We start from the raw sequence: 20,162 nt of genomic DNA on the forward strand, positions 1-20,162 counted from the left end.
AGTTGTTGCATTGCTGATGCCTGCGTGGATGAAACCCTGATCTGACGTTCTGTTCTTTTTTTTATTTATTTATTTTTTTTTTTGACTGCCATCTACAGATGTCCACATTAAATCGACAGGACTTCTTCCGGTTGCAGCCAAATGGTCCACTCAGTTTTGCCTTGATCGCTTCAAGACGTTATTCTATCAGTTTAACACAATCCACAGAATTCTGGACGATCACTTTATTGATTCATCAATTTTCACCCTCATCCCAATCAAGCAATACACATATTTCGCATCCGAATGAAACGTTACCTGTCAAGCGATTAATATTATAATAAACAGAAAATAACTTGTCATGTTACATTTGTTTTAGATTGACATTAATATGGCCGCGGGACTCGTGAGGATAAGCGGCTCGGAGAAAGGATGGATGGAGGACGTTAATATTCCTGCCAAATGCACAATCAAGATTGGATTTCGATCAAATGTTTGTGTCACACGATGCTTACACAGAGGAAATAAATGACTGAGAATTCAGACAAGAAAAAAAAAGCGATAAGAGATATTCTTAAATGTTCTCTAATCGTCACAATGATTAATGATGTCATTCAAGGGTGGTTGGTTCCAATGAGTTTTGATGCAATCGTCCAAGGATGAAGGTTGACCCATAATAATAACAAAATAAATGATTGATTTGTTTCTTTATTCTTTTCCAATTGATTTTTAGGAAACTCTGTTTTCCTCATATCTCTATGACATATTGTACTTAACTCCCTCAAGATCCATTCCACTTAATTGACCGCGCTCTCGACAATCCTTCCACCTATTGATTTTTATTCCCCTCCCTCAACATCTCAACTCCCGACTTGGATAGGCGTGTCACATTTTTAACATTCACTCCATTTTATATGACGCTCACAAAAAACAAAAGTGTGATTTTGATACCTCCAAAACTCTTAGCAGGAGGTTTCACACCACTAACCGCACGCGCGTCTGCAAAAAAAAGAAAGAAAAGATATTCGGGTCATTGACACTTCATGTAAGAGCTCCTGGCCTCCCACCACTTGTGAGGGCAGCCAAATATAAGATGACAGGTGATGTGCCCGTCCACTCATCCAGAACATTTGACGGTGAGTGGTCTCATCACCTGAGCAGTAAAAACATTCTTGTCAATCAAAAAAACGCCCCTCTTGTGCTTAACTCGATTATTTCAGAGGACGGTCCGGAATATAAAAGCAGCTGTCTCTTGTAACAGGCGTGCACCTTGATTAATCATCCTGTTAAGGAAATGAACATGACGGTAACCTCTGGCTGCTCGGATGGACTCCTCCTCAGAGCAAGTGAAGCTCCGATTGATTTCCCCTCACTTGTGAGTGAACTACATGCGCCAATCAATGCAGAAGATTAGCCGAACATGCGAACGCTGACGTCATCGGATACGGTCGCTCGGATTGTTGAGCTCAATTCATATCAGGCGCTGAAGCGGGACACGCGTAAAACTATACGTCGGTACGGTTATTTTTCAAAGACGGGAGCCTTATAATGACAGCATGGGTGTCAGACTTCTTTTGTATTCCAAGTGCTAGTTGCTTCTAATGCGGTCGTTCTCTCCAAGCCGGATGTCGGTTTAGCGCTATTATGGCTAATGGCATGCAGGTATTAACCTATGCCATGCTGTGCACGCTCATTCTTTATAGGTAGTCCCCATTTGCTTGAATAAGACCTGCGGAAGGAGGAGATTCATCACTGTCACTCCCCTCCCATCGTACGTTATCTCCCCGTGCGTGTACGTCTAATGAAATAAGCTGCGGGTCTCAACAAATCACCGTCTCGATCACTGTCACCGTTGAAGGTCGAAGGTCTCTCCGAAGGAGACAAAGCACGGTGACGGAGGAAAGATGTATTCCATCAGGAACTGTTTTGGGGGAATTACCGCTGCTTTGTTGTGTCTCGGGTTGTATCCCGCGAATGAAAATAATTCTGTAAACTTTAAGAGGAGGAAATGAAAACATCTGTGGAAGCATCCGTCTTATCTGATGCGTATTCAGGGTCATACGCCGTCTAATGTCTTTGAGCATGTTCAGACGCAACGCCACTGTCAAGTCAGACAGGTTGTAAACTGCTGCAAGAAAAGTAGGATGTCATGACGCACGTTCCCCAGTTTCCTCCTTTTTTAGTTCGAATGATGCCAGAGTGTGCGTGTGCGCGCGCGCCGGTAAGGGTAGATCCCGGGAGGTTAATTGATCGAAAAGTAGATCTTCGATCCAAAAAGTTTGGGCACCCCTGATTTAGTGTCTTGACGAACGTGTGCTCTTTGTGGTTAATAATGTCAAACAAACATTTTGTTCAACAGATTCCTTATTCATTCCGTCGTGTTTTTTCTTTCCTAGACGGTCAAACAAAAGCTGCAGAAGTCTACTGTTGATATGCAGTGGGCGAAGTGAAATGTGGCAAAGAGTGCATTTCCGCAAGCTCTGCAGTTCGTTTTGCTATTTTTTTTTCCATGTTCATCAAAATGGATGAAATAATTGCTCAATGGATTTGTACAGGTGCATTTGGATACGTTTACAAAGAATTTGTGTATAATAAAATAAATACATTATAGTGTAATTACTTCTAAACAATACCATAGAAAATAAGAATGAATTATTATTCTGACAAAAAACAAACAAACAAAAGTCACATTTTTACTCCCCAAAGTTTGCCCACCCTTGGTTTAGATGAAACAATTGTCTTTCAAAATGTCATGTCACGGCTAACTGATTCTATTAGCACAATCAAAAGGTCAATCACTATCTAGTCCGGGACCCTGGTCCACCTATTATTTGTTCATCTTTCAAAGATGGGAAAAAATAGTAATGTCATCACCACAAATCTTTTTGTAAATGTTAAGTCATGTTTTTCATTAACTTTCCTATGAGTCTAAAATCGTAAAATCAACAAAACAACTTGGCTTCATGTATATTCTACGGTATCACAGCCTCACAGTTTTTTCCCTTTAGAATTCATGTTGCGAAAAGAAAAAAACCTCAAAACACCTATTGTTAATCTTGTGATACTTGCTGAATTGAACTAATTTGAATCCAAATCATGCTTGTTTCAGATCAAGTGATGGGGTCACTTGTTGTTCTGTCGACCCTTCTCCTCATTTTGGGCTGGACAGCTCACGTGTGGACTCTTAACCCCGATGACCCCAATGTCTGCAGCCACTGGGAAAGGTCAGCATATTTCCTTCTTGTTAAAAAAAAAAAAAGAATATCTGAATATAAAAAAAAGAGCACCTACAAGCTTGTTGAGGCTGCAGCATTTTTAATGAAACAGGCTCTCTCCACCAAAGTCTCACTTCCATTCTGGGCCATTACAGCCGTATCGATCTGGCGCAGCCTGAGTCGCGGCGCGGTGAGGGATGGGAGGAGTTGCAGCATCAAATGAAATACGCAGGCAAATTGATCAGGCTACTCTTGTCCCAATCAATCACAACCGCCAACAGAGCCGGAATAATTATAAGCTGCACCGGGTTGTGTCACTTGTGAGAAATAAGATGAAATAATTTCTGCCCTCGCGAGTGGGAGGAAAGAAAACTGTGAAGATGTATGACCTGGATTATTGCCTGACCAAGGTGAGGGTACTTAGGATTGCGGTTCCACCTTGTTGGCATTGATATGAATCCCATAAGTGGGCTTTGTTCATGACTTTGTGGTCCGCCAATATCCACCTGCTTCCTTTGCCGCATGCATCAATAGTATGAATCACCAAAAAGGTCCTTTAAGTCCCTGATTGCACAGCTTTCGTGGCAGCTGAGCACTCACAGGACCTTTTAGTCCTGATATTTTTCTTGCAAAGCTACAAGCCGCGGATCAACTAATGTCTCTACGTTGGGCTCTTTTTAGCTATGCTGTCACCGTCCAGGAGTCTTATGCTCACCCCTTTGACCAGATTTACTACACCAGGTGCACAGACATCCTGAACTGGTTCAAGTGCACAAAGCACAGGTACGTTTGAAAATGTTTTCTCATCCATCCTCATATTTGGTTGCCGTTGGATTTTTTTTGACCCTTCGAAATTAGTCAATGTTTCTGATGTTTACATCCATCATATACAAGGGCATTTCAATATCTTAGAATATAGTGGACACCTCCATTGATTTCAGTACTTCAGTTCTAAAAGTTGACCATATTATTTTGGCGCACTGCACAATATATAAGGATTCAAAAATGTTTTAATGTGAATTGGGTAGTTCTCGTTTACTGACGACTTAAAAAAAAAAAAAAATCCAAACCTGGCTATCTAGATCCTCACCAAATTTTTCAGAAGTTGTCCTTGATGCTGCAACAACACCCTATAAAGTGTTGTGAAAAGGCTGTTTTGCCATTTAACTGCATCTGTCAGACTCTTTACTATCTAAAAAATGGCAACAAATGTAGTGGTGGACAAAGACGGTACTGCACAGTATGGATATTAATAATTCTACCCCAAAAAATGGAGGCTTTTTTTTTGTTCATCACCAGCTTTACGTATTCATACTGTATCGCTGTACAACCAAATCATCATTTATTGGCAACCCATCCCCGTGTGCATTGCCACTCAAACCCTTTACCATGCTATTAAATGAGAATTTGTGTGGTCTTTACTTTTGGAATAGCACTGTTCACATCATGTCACAATAAATAAGTCAATTGATGTGAATCTATTGCAACAAGCATGAATTGAAAAACGACAACAAAAAAAGCCCCAAAACAGTGTTTCTGTTCGATCAATAAAATAGCTTACAGCCTTTTACTCTGACAACCTGCAACCCAATAAAACTTCACATAGGACTTGTTTTGGGTCACTAAGGTAAATTAAGGAAAGGCTGTTTTGGAGGATATCTCACCCAAGGTAATAGAAATAAAAGCCCAATTGATGATGGTTAATTTGTCCTTGTCAGAGCAAGATTCTTGGTGATTTTATTCGAATTTAAGAGGGTTAAGATAAATGGGGGGAAGGGGATGTTAGATTTTTTTTTCCCCCTCAATGTTCTTTTGTCCAATGTTGGCTGTCTACTTTGCGATTGTGAACACTGCATGCAGTGAATAGCTTCAAGGGAGACGTTGCGCTTCGCTGACTTTGACTTCTCATGACTCCTTTTCGACATTATACACATTCCCGTGTTTGTCTGCCTGCCCCTTTGGAGTGGTCCCACATACTGGACATGGCACATCCCTCTCGCTGTGTCTTGTTTCCTCAGGATCAGCTATAAGACAGCTTACCGGCGGGGAGTGAGGACCATGTATAGGCGCCGCTCACAGTGTTGCCCTGGTTATTTTGAGAGTGGAGACTTATGTGTTCGTGAGTATGCTTTTTATTCCCCTCTATTTTTCCTACAGTTTCCGCTTGTGTCTTTTAAACAAGTGGTTCTTCTTGATACGACTCCCTTTCGTTAAGGACAGGAAAAAAATAATGTATCCCTCGAAAATGGCCTTTGACAACACATAAATGACATATGCTTGCCTGTTCAAAATGTCCCTTAATAAGATGAACGCGATAACACAAATGAACATGCAGTGGATATAAAAAGTCGGCACACCCCTGTTGAAAGGTCTTTTTGGGAGATCAAGATAAATATTCTCCAAATGTTTTCCACCATCGTTGTGACCTATTACCTGTACAACTCAATTAAAAAAAATTTTTTTCGAAAAATGAAGTCGAGATAAGCGGCCCGGTGATCCAGTGGTTCGCGCGTCGACCTCACAGTGTAGAGGTCGTGGGTTTGATCCCGGCTCCGGCCTTACTGTGTGGAGTTGGCATGTTCTCCCCGTGCCTGCGTGGGTTTTCTCTGGGTACTCCCCCTTTTAAATTGTTCATGAGTGTGAGTGTGGATGGTTGTTTGTCTCTGTGTGCCCTGCGATTGGCTGGCTACCGGTTCAGGGTGTCCCCCACCTGCTGACCGTAGATGGCTGAGCTTGGCTCCAGCACCCCCCGCGACCCTTGTGAGGATAAAACGGATCAAAAAAATGAATGGATTGATGGAAGTCAAGATAACCCACTGAGATAATGTGGTTGCACAAGTATGCACACCCTCTTATAACTGGGGTTTGGGCTGTGTTGCAGCCATTTAAACTGCTTCTGATGAACGCCAAATTAAATTTTGATGTTCTAGTCGGCTTTTTCTGATTTTTTTCTCCAAACACTTGGCTGTTTGTTGTTATTTACTCCCTGTTGTGCCATATTTTTCTCATCTTGATGAGAACTGTCTTCACTGTGTTCCACGGTATATTTCATGCCTTGGAAATTATTTTCTACCTTTCTCCTGACTGACACCTTTGAACAATATCCCCTGATGCTGTGGAAGGTCCCTGTGTGCCACAGCTTGTGCTTTAAGATATGATTACAAAACTGTCAGGAAATGCTTCCCGGAGGAGCTCAACTTTAGTTGGTACTTATCAGAGACACTTTAAATTGCTGGCAGGTGTGTGCTTGATTAAATTTAGCCGAATTTTAAATGTGAATGGTTAATTCTAAACATAGCCAGAGCCCGAGTTATAAGAGGGTTCACACACCTGTGCAGCTACATGACGTCAGCCAATTTTTTTCCTTGCGCTCCCGACATTTTTTTTCAATAGAGTTGTAGAGGTTATAGGTCGCAGTCGTGCTAGATTTTTATTTTATTTTTTCCTGATTTACCTTGGTCTCACTTTTTATCACAAAAACCTGGCATCTGAAAAGGGATGTGTCGACTTTTCATATCCACTGTAGTAAAGTATGACAATTGCACATATTGCGGCTACAAATTTGTTTTGGCGCTGATCTTTTCTTTTTAGGGAAGTTTCTCACGTAATATGGTTCATGTGGAAACTCAATATGGTACAGACATGCATGAGATATGAATGCATCTACTGTTCCACCCCAAGTAATTAGGTTTCTGATGCATGACTGTCAGCAGAGTGTTGTTTTCCCAATAAAATGGAAATCCGGCTTGGGAGTCATGTTTAATTCATGTCTAACTGGACAGGCGGACCTCAGTTTATGATGGCGGTCCATTCCTATGGCGGATTGAGCAATGTGCCGTAGTTTACCACTAACCCTATTAAACGCAGCAGTAAAGTCATAACTACCTCCATCCATCCATCCATTTCCTCACAAGGGTCGCGGGGGATGCTACGAGCCTATCCCAGCTGTCTTTGGGCAGTAGGTGGGGGACATCCGGAACCGGTTGCCAGCCAATCGCAGGGCACACAGAGACTAACAATCATCCGCGCTCACACTCACACCTAGGGACAATTTGGAGTGTTCAATCAACCTGCCATGCATGTTTTTGGAATGTGGGAGGAAACCGGAGTACCCGGAGAAAACCCACGCAGGCACGGGGAGAACATGCAAACTCCACACAAGGAGGCCGGAGCTGTAGTAGTTGTAGTTTACCACTAAACCTACGAATGCAGCAGTAAAGTCATAACCTATGCAGTAAATATTGGTATGAAAAAAAAAAGTTGCAGGCCATAACTACAAAAGATTCCAATGAAAAATTGTGAATACAGCATGATCGTAGCGTGCCTCGTTGTGCCTTATGACCATGTATTCTTACGCCACTGCACAAACCAATTCATTGCACACCTTCGTAACATCAAAACATCGGATGTCACTCAAACCAAGGAGGAACCCTGGAATATTTGACGACCTGTCCGCCGTGCACACATAAGGGGTCCACAATCCAATCTTGGGTCCCAACCCACTAGTTGGGAATCATTGTTCGAAACATTGTAAGTCAACGAACCTCGCAGGTAAGCACATCCGCCCACGGGCCACGGGCTAAGGCTTTACTATACACAACCAAGAACACTTGATCAGCACCTCGTCTGGTTATGAGCCACCATCCGCGTGGCTTTGCTCGGCTTTAGATGACTGGGCCTGATTTAACACGCAGGAATTCCGTTTTACACCACGGACCGCTCTCTGTATATACTCTTCCAGCTAAATTAATTTAATTGAAGCTGCATAACAATGAGAAAACTTAACGAGCCAACCAGGTCTTCGTGGCAGGCTGAGGAGGGGCCATTAAAAGCAATGCGTTTTTTTAAAAAAAGCAAAATGAGCCTGGAGCAGGAAGCTGACAATAATCCTGAACGGATTATTCTCACATTAGACAAATATATATTTTTTTCTTTTTTCCAACCTTAAACTTGACTCATTAATGTCTGTCTTGGCAATGTTGTTTTCATTGGAAAAACAAACAAACAACGGGGTCGCTTTATAACCTGGGATCCGGGGACCATGCAGGTTCTGCCAGCAGTAACTTGGACATGTGAATCTTGGACGCACCGACCAAAGGTTTCCCAACATATCAATAAATTGTTGCTTCTCCAGCATATGACCATGCCTCTGGCAATTTTGAGTGTGATTGATTTTAGGATTGCCTTCCAATGTGAAAATGATTCTCCTCATGTCTGCAAATTAAAGTTGCCGTCACGTGTTATTATTATTATTATTATTTTTAGAGCGGGTGGAAGATGGCGCGATACATAGCGATCAAATTTCAAAATTGGCCCCACTGATTGTGGTTTGGGAAATGACCGGTAGCTCCAAAAGTTTGAAAACCTCTGCATGAACGCAAACTCTTTTTCCGATGTTCATTTATGACCTCCTCTGTCTTCTCACACTCTTGTACTAAACAAACAAAGAGCAACAAATAGAGCCTGTATTATTTGTAATAAAACTTAACAAGCAAAATAAAATTTTAGCTATCTAGCAGACACTGTAAAGCGGATCAGCAGATCTTTTTATCATTCATTTTTCATCCAGCACAACACAGAACAACAGTCCGACAGTCCTGGCGACTCTACGTCGAATTCAATTCTATTTTTATGTTTTTGTTTTGCATTTAGTTTCGCTTTTTAAAGCCATAATTAGAGTTAAACAATTTCCTGTGAAGGTACACATACTTTTGTTGCCTTTCCAAAAGCCCACGTTAGCCCCAAAAAAGTGGGCTCTGAATAACGTTGAATCTGTCAAAAAAATGTCTCCTCCAAGGCAAGCCAAATCTCTGCCTTGAAGCTTCGCAGTGATAATTCTTCCACACAGACTAATGGTACTGTAGTCTCACGTCGAAATAGGTTCGGTGCAGTGTCGCCGCGCCAGAAGGAAAGAATGCGTCAAACACAGAATGTCCAAAGTTTGGCATCATTTGACACTTTTAATCAAGTCAAGTAGTCAAGTACACGTTTCTTGTCAAATGTGCTCTATGTGTAGTGTTTATACAACAAAGCAGAACCAGCTTACACAAAATCACTATTGCTAAAATCCGTTAGCTTATTCAGAATAGCCTCCCACCGCGACATAGAACATATTGTGATGCTCCCACAGTCGGCCAAGGATAGGCATCGCCGCCAATGCACTATCGATCAGTTAACTGAACAAACGGTAACAAAACAAACACGTAATAAGAGCATTTTTACATCAGCTGCATAGCCACAGCTAACACCCGGGGGGCAACATTTAGTAACTGCGTGACCAAGGCAAGCCCTGCCTTTTAAAGCCATACACATTCATAGTCACAGATAGAACGTACGGATGGTGACCCCTAGTGGATCAAAATAATACCATGTGATGTTGAACAATTCCAGATCAACCACAGTCTGATTATGCTAATCATGGATGGGATAAAGGCCAGAATAAGCAGTTCTAAAAGTATTCAGTAGCTGCCACCGTACTCAAATTATGTTATCAATGTGAGTTCTGTGTTCCACTATCCGGGGTTATAACAAGGCAAAAGCGTTTGGTTTGTACAAGCCGATTGCCTGCTCTGCTCCACTTCTTATTTCTTATACCTTATTACTTATATCCTCAAACGTTGCGAATGTTCTTTCCCAGACATTGTTCTGGATTCCCTTGGAAAGGAATTGGAATCACACTCTTAATATTTATTCGATATTTTGCACTCCCATGTGAGACTTCTTTTTTTGCTTGTCCTTGTCTTAGCTTTTACTGCTCTCAGGGTAACGCAGCTCTGGGAAACAGGCCAGCAAAACTGTATCAGCCTGTACGATCGTCTGGGGGTCTTAAGGAATGAGTCGCAGTTTGATCAATAATGTATTCATTAACCATTTGACCGGCAGTAAAGTTATGTATTCATTGAATACTTTTCAGGGTGTTAACCTGCAAGGGGAATGTGCAAGTCCAGGCGTCGCATTTCACGAGTAGTTAGGTTTTCGTTTGATTTCATGTCAAGCGGAGGGGGTAACAAAAAAAAAACACCCCCGCCTTCACTTTGGGACACCATGCACTGAGGGGCCGATAGGGCAGTTTTGCTTTCTGCTGCCTTTGCAAACTGTTTCAACCCTTTTAATCCTTGCACTCTCACTTCCAGGATTAAGAGATTTGTACTCCCCGAGCTATTTTGCATGCAGCGACAAAAGGAGGCATTATAGCATTAGATCGACCCAAAATGAACTCAATTTGTCTATTTCTGGACGCTTTGTTGGGTGTATGTAAAACGGTTTGTTTTGTTTCACTGTAGTGTTCCCATACTGATCCTCATGCAACACAACCATTATGTTTTTTTTTTTTAAAGGACAATATGAAGAGTTACCCCTTCAGAAACAATCTCTGAGTATGTTATCTCCTGATTTATGTGTAACAAGAGATCAGATTACAACACTGGAGCTCTTCATGAGTGCATTTGCTTGACCTTTGATCTGTCGGAACCTCTTCATTACCTTAATCGGAAGCTCGCCTGAACGGAGGATGTACGAAACTCATTTCCTGTAATACGGCTGATGATGACAGTTGTAGAGGAGCAAATCTGAGAACCTCACTAATGACATCACTTGGTGTCCGTGCAGGCCATGTCTTTGTAAACGGGCAATATGACTGCCTGCCTGTCCACTGCTAAGTGATGTCAGGCGTCGCACATGATTTTTGGTCGCAGCATTAAATAGATTGGGAAGTTGTAGGCAGTAACACATGGTTCAAATGGGAGAGGTGCTGAGGTGGGGGGGGGGGGGGGGGTTGACAAGAAAGGATCTGTGTGCCTTTGATATCTTTTTTTCCACGCTTCAAAGACTTTTTTTTTTTTTTTTTAAATAAAATCCTCTCATTCCTTGATGGAAAGTTTGGAGGGACTATTTTTGATATGGTCTCCAGTAGATTGATTTCAGCATCGGCACCATCACAATATTTCACTTCAATTTTAAAGACACAAAGGGAAGCACTTCTGCAAAAGCACAAACACAACAATTGTGTGCAGGCACCTTGTACAGTTGCACTCAAAATGATTGAAAGCCCTTTGCAATTTTATATTTCTTCCCAAAGGTTATGAAGCTACACTTTTTGATGAACAAAAAAACTTTCAAGCTCAGCCAGTGGTTTAACTGATTAGTTGACATTAGTATCCCATATTGATATCTAGTTATGGATGACAACAGTGGTTAGCCTTGCTAGCTTTGGCTATTTATATCACTGTTAGTCCTAAAACGGGGATGGGCAACTGGTGGCTCTGCCAACATTCTTGGTGGCCACCGATCTACATAAAAACAAAACAAAACCATATTATAAACGTGCTTCCTCTCTTATAATGGAATCCCACATACTTTCAGTTAAACACCTGTGGATTCATTTATTCACAGATGGTTTTTTTCCAATTTTTTTTTTTTTTTTGTGGGAGCCAACCCTTGATTTTCATGGTAAACACATGTGGCGGTTTATCAGCACTTTTGAGGGTTTCCAACAATAACATTTTTGTTATTTATGTGTTTATTTTTAATTTATTTATTGCCATTTTTTTTACCACATTATAATGTGTGCCCGATTTCCACGATCCGTATTTTGTTCTTATTTAAATACCCGTTGCGAGGAACAAAGGCAGCGGCGCACAGTCAAGTTCTGTCCTCGCTGCCACATGATGTCCAAGAATTGGCTGGCAAAAACTGCGTGCCAACGAGGACTTTATCGCAGAAATTGTGTGAAGCAACTCTCACCAACATCGCGACACTTGCGTCAGCGTATACGGGGAACGTATGCTACAGACGCTCGGAAAGATTTAACCAAAAACGACATTTCGTGGCATGATCGCTTGCAAAGTATGCAAGTGTATCCTCGTTTAAGACAAAGCACAAGTGACACAGAGAAATGATTCTTCGAGTGTTAAATCATGATTACTCGACTTTGACTCGGCTCTTGGCAAATTAGTATCAACTACAAAAAAAAAATATAGCACTTTTTTTTTTGGAAAGTTCTGATGAACATTTTATAACGATGCTCACTTTAAATTTTCAATGGGATATTTTTATGAAGCTTGTCTTGAACAATTTGCACTTTTGTCTTTACCGTTTTGCAGCGCCACCACCATATCCGCAATGATTTTGAGTGCACGTCTTACTTGTCCTCAAAGACGAGAGCGCCACGAACCTTTTTGTCATGAATTTGGAAAGAGGACGAAGAGTGCGGTATGATCGTGCAAGACTATAACTCTTATTAACGCCGCAGCACATTTACCAATTAGCTCCATTGTTAACCGCTCCGATAACACCTCTTGCATAATGAGCTAGATTAGCCTTTTATCAAGATGAAAGACTCAATTTTCAGATTCCTCAGAAATGAGTTTGGCGGCGTGATTCATGAATTTCAATTAAAATGAAAAGACCTACTCCCGTTTGATTATGCGGTCCCCTTTTTTTGGGGGGGGGGGTGCGCCATTCAGATCTCTGGATGAAGTGTGCACTTCATCTTTTCTGGCTGGGCAAAACTTAATTTCCATGTTTCCTTTTGTGACACGTTTGCATTTCCTTTTCCTGGTCGCTGATCAGAATTTGCTGATTGAAACAAAATCAAATCAGCTCGTTGTGGTGACATTGAATTCGTCTCCTCATTTTGAACGCTCTGCATATTGCGGCCTCATTGATTACAGGTAGTCGATCTCGCACCTTCGTCAGCACAAATGGTGAACAGACCCCCAACCCCCACACACACACACGCTTCATTTTAATTAGACTCCCTCCTTGCGCAGAACACTGATGCTCAGAAATCTGACCTGCGTTATCTTTCAATCTCTGGTTTACCGTTTTTGCCTCGGGAGCATTTCCGTGATTAGCAGCGGCTTGTGGCTGTTTGGGATTCTCCCTTTTCCGGCCTCATCTCTCCTGCCGGCAGCCGACCCTAATCGAAGGCTGATTGAGTGATAATCTATAGATGTACAGTTCAGGCATGCTGCCAGCTCCCACTGACCTCTCTGCCTGCAGGATGAGCGCCATGATATCCCACACACAGCTGGGAAAATCAACTCAAGGCTTAGTGTGGCCGTCGTATTCTCTTACCTCGAGCCGTTCTATGAGGAGAAGAAAACAAAAAGGCAGAATTTGGACGCGGTCCAATCGGGATCAGGCGTCTGTTTGTTTCGCTGCCCTTGGTTGTCTCATTCTGCCACAGGCCAAGTGCGCCAAGTGCTGATTCCCATCATGCTTGCGTTATTTCCCCAAGATAAGAGAATGTCTTAACCCCGGCCAGCCTGATGACCTTGTGTTCCAACTTTGCTCTTTCATGCTAAGTGGCCATCTCTGTGATGGATTTTATTTTGTTCCGTAAAACAACAACAACCTCCCAAAAAACGGAGAAATCGCTTCTCAGCGGATCGTTCCAAACTCCCCGAACATGCTCACAGGAATACAAAGAGGATCCAAACGGTTGGGTGCCGTGTTGCTCAATAAGAATGATCAAGACAACACACGCATTTAGCAAACACCGCAGTGCGCGGCCTCGCTGTATTCTACAATGAGAACATGACAAAGCACTGGCTGATCAAATTAGAGGGGATTTACGGCCCGCTCTGTCATGCCTCCGCCTGCTGATCTGCAAAGTAAAACTGTGATAAACTGAGATGTTGATTAAGGCCACACTCTCTGGAGAAATTGTTTAGTTCGCTGTCAAATAATGGAGATGGATATTAAATATGAGTGTTTAACAACGCCGCATTTTCCAGCGTTCCAACTTAAACTGCTGGCTGCGCAGAAAGAAGCTTATTCAGCATTGAAAGTCAAACTTAATAATGAGCCCTCATTACACACAGTGCCCAATGCTGCTTCCTTATTACCGTTTCGACATTGTACGTCGTATGTATTTAGATCAGCAGCAGTCAAACACACCCAGGACCACCATTGTGACCAACATTAACATACAGTAGAAAAGTAAGCCTAATTGTTCTTGAAAAAAAAAGATACATTTTATTCCTTAGAAAAATATTTATTAAATTCCTTTAATAATATTGGAAGTCACTGTAACATTATGCACAGTTTGAATGGATCCTGCACTTAAAATATAGAAAAACCATCACTTCAAATACCGTATTGGCCCGAACAGAGACGGCCCTGATTATAAGACGACCACCTCTTTTTCAAGACTCAAGCTTGAAAAAAGACTTTTTGAACACCAAATTAATTTTTATCCAGAAAATAATTACAGAACATCTGAAACAAATGGTTATAACAATATATTTGAGAGAAAAAGCATGTTATTTTGCCTCTTTCAAATCTAAAGTGCAATCACATTCGTAAATGAATGGCTTCTGGTTTTTGAAATGTAAATTACATCATAACTTCTCCTCAGCTGTCGGTTAACCTGGCCGATCTTTGACCCACTTTTCTCCAGATTGTCGCTACGTTTCTCCATTTTCTGTTATCTCTTCTATTATTTTCTTCTCTTTTCCTTCTTACCGCAATTTTTCATTTTTCTTCTTTGTGCTACCGCTATTTTTATTCTTCGTGGCAGGGGTTCACTATGGCCTGGGGAGTCAAGTTCAGCATTCGCTTCATTGATATCTGGCGCCATCTAGCGTCGTCAATGGGTATAATGTCTAGACCCCAAATATAAGACGACCCCCACTCTTTCAGTCTTATGTCAATGCAAAAAACGCCGTCTTATATTCGGGCCAATACAGGACTCAGACGTGCTCCCACATTCCCCAAATACATGTTAGGCTAAAGACCGGTGGCTGCTGCTCAATAGTGGGTGCTGGGGTGCTACCCCACCCACTCAGCTGGATCACTCTGAATATGACAAATGAAACAATGAACATGAAAAATTGAAGTTAAACTATTTTGAAATATATACTGTATGTATTTTGATTGTCTCTGTTGTCTGTTACACAAATCGATTTACTGTTGTAAAAAGATTGACAGTGCAAACACAATATCTCCTCTCCAATGCAACAGATAGGACCAAGGTGGGGCGCTACATTCCAGTATCCCGAACTGGCTGACTTTTCACTCACAGTCAAGGTCCACCCTGGACACTGGAGAAAACCAATCCAGGGTGAACTTTGCCCTTTGCCCAATGTTAGCTGGGATAGGGATAATATGGTTTTGAAAATGGATGGATATTTCTCAAAACAATCCATCATCAGCCAGGACATGTGTTGTCTCACATTTAGATATTTTGCTGTGACTCTTACACATGATCACTGTGTTTTAGTGGCTCTTCGGTATGTAATTAATTAGGACAATATTGAGGTCTTGTTAAAAAAAAAACAAAACGAAACATTATTTGCTATCGGTGTTTTCATGGTACGGATTATTAGTGCTGTAATGATGTTTTACACTTGTACATGTGTTTTTCTCCCTCGTAATCCATATTGGTGCTGATGTGTGTGCGCCTTTGTGTGGTTTCAGCTCTGTGCACCGAAGAGTGCGTTCACGGCCGCTGCGTGTCTCCTGATACCTGCCAGTGTGAGCCAGGATGGGGCGGACTGGACTGCTCCAGTGGTGAGTGCACCTCCCTCCTTCAGTCACGAGAAGTTACTTAGACTCATTTATGCCTAAATGGCTTTCACAGCCTGTTAAGTTTGGTAGCATTTGCCTCAGTGTCCGCCTATCGCAAAGCTACTTAGCTTTGTATCCTCTCTTCTTTGCAAACACAGCCAATGGAACACGTAAGTCCCAATGAATTCATTTTCATTTGCTGGAAGTAGAAGTGATATGCTTGATGAATCTAACGGATGGATGGATGGCTGTAGCCCCGCTGCGTCTCACGAGCTCTCTCTTATGATCTTAATCATGATTACACTGGTGCCTGTGACTTGTGGCTGTGCAAGGGTAAATCAATGCCGCGCTCGATCAAGCCATAATGACGGCTGTTCTATTTAGTGGCTTTTCAAAATAGTGTCAAACAGCAGAAAAAAAACCTATGCCTCTATTAACTTCTCTTATCATATTTCGACATTAAAATGAATGGAAATGCAATGAATCTCTGTTCCAGCCTTACTAAAGAACAACCACAAAGATGTCGAGGACTTTTCCCTCATAAGAAAATTGCACAATATAATGTTGCACTTTATAAAATATAAACTTATTTTCATGCCCAGCCAAGTCTAGCGCAAAGTGAAGTCTAAGTGTGCATGTGGGTGGTGTTTCATAGCCGCAGCAAGAAACTGACGTTTGCGCCGTCGTGGGTGTGACTACGGCCAACTTGATCCCCACCCAATCGAAGTGGCTCCTTCTCATTAGCTTTTAATTTGGGAGCGGAGTCTACATGGCGGAAGCGTCACAAACTTGCTCACTGGAATCCAGTCGGGAGATCGGCACGCGCACAGTACAGATAAGAAAACCTTTATTTGTCTCCCAGTGGAGAAATTCCCAATTTACAGCAGCAAAATTATGAAAGGGAGAAACATTTAAAGAACAAAAAGTATATAAATAGAAGCATATTAAAAATGGGGGAGTGGGGTTTTCAGGTTGCAACCTCGGGTGTATCAGTCTCTGGCTGAAGGAGCTGCCCAGTGCTGTCAGGGTGGCCTGGAGGGAGTGGGAGTGTCTGTCCATCATAGCTGTTAGCTTAGCTAGCATCCTGAACTCCAAAAGACCACAGTTTTCTGAGCAGGAAGAGTTGTCCGTGTTGGGAGACCAGTCTAGTTTATTGTTGAGAAGAACACCCATGTACTTGTTTCTACATGTAGTTAAGTGCCAGAGGATTTTAGATGATCTCTGATGACTGCATTCCAGCCATGATCATCCGTCTGTATGTGACGATCCCCGATATGTACACAAACACAGTAGTTCTTCCGCGGTGAGCAAGGTACTATTAAAAATATTAAACCATCAGGGACAGCTGTTACAACAGTGGACAGCTTATCATGTTATCAGGTTACACGATGCATGCAGGTCAAAGATGCGAACTGTATTCATAGATGTTACGTTTCACTTTCATAGACATTTTGTGAAAATGTGCAATTTCGTCTTTCTTGAGCCCAGCACCCTAAAACCTCTGATCTTAGCATTGTTCACTACACAATCTAATGAGATCAACGACCAATGCAGTATTGAAATAGTCAGTTGAGGTATTAATGTATGTGAATGTTATCGTGCTTATATCGCACTCACTATTACTCCCCGAGCACTTTCTGAGCTGGATTGACACTTCAAACATGATGAGCTTTGAAAATGCGGACCACACTGCCAACTAGTGTCACGCCGGTGTAACTGCAGAGCAGCGCCGCCTCCCCAGAGCGCAAAGTATAAACCCACACAACACATTCTCGGTACACAAAAATAAATCAACCTGTCAGTATAAAGAATGAGAAATTATATCACTAGTGTTAGCGTATAGATCTATGAATTTTCATTAGCAAGAAAGCCATTCTCTGATGAGCAGATGCGTGTGCTCCTGCGTCGTTTTCAGGCTTGCCGTGGGTTCAAGTGTAGGCGGCCTCCCCGCCCCCCGCCACACGGGCGAGGCTGCAACAAGGGAGTCCGTGACGCTTTTGGGTCTCCCCCAAGAGACTCTTGCCCCATTCTTGGTTGGTTAGAAGTGCAGCTGTGCGTGCGGCGCGGCGTGCAGGTGCTTTGCTAATCCAACTTATTAAGACTTGAGCAAGTGAAACAGCGGCATTATTCATAACTCGCAGGCGCCATTCCAGGCTTTTCATTTACAAGCTTTCATCTGTTAAAAATGCGGAATCTCTGCCAATTCTCAAATTAAATCTAGCCTCCTTTTTGTAGTGTAAATGGCACGTCTTTTTTTTTCTTTTTTTTTTTTTTTTTCTGCATACGTTTCCAAGTCCAATATAGGGGATATAGTGTTATCAGCCTCCTTATATCTGCATGGCTCTCAGGCTGCAAAACTGGCACACTTGCATTCCATCGTTGTAGAACGTTTTCAGGAAAGTCATTTCAGCTCCTATCAAAGCCCAGTTTTCTCATTTGATTGCCCGGGAGAGGGCAAAACGCGAGGTGGTCACGTCACGAGGAATGTGCGAATGTGATTAAAAAGCATGTCACCCAAGCCTGGAGATGAAGTAGGATGCTCAGCGGCCCGAAGCTAAAGTGACGGCTTTCCAGCCAGTGATTTGGCTCCCAATCAAAGGCTTGGACCTGGTTTGTGGAGCAGCACCTGGCAGGAAGTTGTTTTGTTTACGTGTCAGGCGGCGATGGGGCACTCAGACTGTTTTTTTTTTTTTTTTTGAGGGCCAGCAAAGAGAAGTAGATAAGCTCCTTGAGATTCACCAAGTTGTCTTGCGGCTGAAGATATCGACTGTTTCTTTTGGGGGGGAGGATTCAATATTCTCTCGTCATCGTTTTATGTTTCTCCTCTCAGTTCACAGTGCACAACATTAAAATGCATTTTTATCTTTTCATTTGGGCTATAAAGCTGGCGCGTTCGATTGTTTTGCTGTCTTCTGCTTTATGATCAATTCTGTTGTGGTGCTGCTCAACAACTGTTTTCACTTTTAACCCTTTCACGCACCCTGTAAACCTAATAACATAGTAAGCTGTCCACTGTAGTAACCGCTGTCCCTGAAAGGGTTAAAACTGAAACGGTGGCAGTGAACGGGCTTCGTTAAATGATCCCATTTGACCGAATTTGGCTGATCATCATTTTTCGAAATGACAAATCCAAATGTTAATTCTACTGATTCAGATTTCTCATTATTTAGATTTGTACTGGTAAGTAAATTGAGACAGGCTAATCATGATTTCATGTCACCATTCATACTTTTTGTGACATTTTTGTCCGATAGTGCGTGTGACAGTTTTCCGAAAGCCATGACTCAATCAAGGCTGCAATGTAGGTTACTCTGTACAATTACTTTATTTTTTTCTTTTTTAATAATCTTATAGGTTAATTTTGTTATACATCTTTGGAGATAATTATTCATGCATATTGTGAGGCAGTAAATTTGTTAGTTTAAAAAAAAAGGGGGGGGGGGTTTGTTTACTGTATAGGGCTCGCTACACTGGAAAAAAAAAAGTCTTTGGATATACTGAGGTACATTGATTGCACATAAAATGTGGCAAGCAGGTGTAATTTTCCAGTGTTTTCCTCAAAAATAAGCAAATGATCAGTCTTAGTTTAATACATTTTAATCATGTAACCGACAAAGTATTTATTTATTTATTTTTAGTATACACCAGCATTGCTCTTGCTCTTCTCTCAATATTTTACATTGTGGTTAAATATATATTATGTGTTGAAATATTTTGTATTATTTTGAAAATGTTTGAAAGACCTCTAAAAAAAATTGAATGTCGTAAATGCTATAAAAACATGCCGAGGGAGTATTTAAATAAGGTATTTCTTTCACTTAATGGAGCAGTCTGGAATTTAAATGGAGGGTTAATTAAAGTCCATCATGGAAATTTGCTCAATTTCTGCTACTCCTGAGCGTCAGTAAAAATAAGTCAAAAGTAAAACGGACAAAGCATCATGATCAAATCTAGTTGGTCAGCTAGGGTCTATGAGGTAACATATCCCTCCCCAAATGAGACTTGTGTCCATGTAACAGACATTTTATTGATTGAATTCAACCTCAGAGGAGTGAAGGCAAATTGCGACAGACATGTGGGGGCTACTGACATCATGTTAATTGTCAAATAAATCAGTGGCATTATTGCATATTAGAATTTGGAATCTGTGTCGTTTAGTCATGAAAGACACGGCGAGCAGCAACACCAACTAGTTGAACCATAAACATGGAGCCAGACCCTGATACATGCAGTGAGAATGTACTTTGAAAAGACTGCTGTTAGGATTCCCTCTGGCACCCATCAACAATATTTACACATTATTCTCAGAAGTGCATGTAAGCCAGATGGTTCCCCTCTTCTCCCACAGCAGCAGGACATTGACATGCATCATCGTCAAAGACCTACAGGATGCAAATGACACGATCCGGGCATGACATGCATGCACAGAAAGACTCATGTCAAGTCGGTTCTCCA

The 20,162-nt window shown here is 41.8% G+C and overlaps 1 protein-coding gene across 3 annotated transcripts in view; it reads left to right on the forward strand.

Moving 5' to 3' along the window:
- megf11 (multiple EGF-like-domains 11) overlaps positions 1 to 20,162 on the forward strand; it is a 91,086-nt gene that overhangs the window by 22,414 nt on the left and 48,510 nt on the right. For 2 of the 3 annotated variants that reach the window (XM_086109119.1, XM_086109120.1), the window contains exons 3-7: positions 3,089 to 3,203; positions 3,876 to 3,977; positions 5,213 to 5,313; positions 15,618 to 15,710; positions 15,866 to 15,877. In XM_086109119.1, coding sequence (XP_085965245.1) covers positions 3,097 to 3,203; positions 3,876 to 3,977; positions 5,213 to 5,313; positions 15,618 to 15,710; positions 15,866 to 15,877 — 415 coding nt within the window. In that variant the 5' untranslated portion in view covers positions 3,089 to 3,096. The remainder of the gene's footprint in view (positions 1 to 3,088; positions 3,204 to 3,875; positions 3,978 to 5,212; positions 5,314 to 15,617; positions 15,711 to 15,865; positions 15,878 to 20,162) is intronic. The other variant, XM_086109121.1, reaches the window with a different exon arrangement.

This window comes from Hippocampus guttulatus, chromosome 4 (genome assembly GCF_054856545.1).
Source record: "Hippocampus guttulatus isolate MCC_2025c chromosome 4, RoL_Hgut_1.0, whole genome shotgun sequence".
NCBI classification, from domain to species: Eukaryota; Metazoa; Chordata; class Actinopteri; order Syngnathiformes; family Syngnathidae; genus Hippocampus; species Hippocampus guttulatus.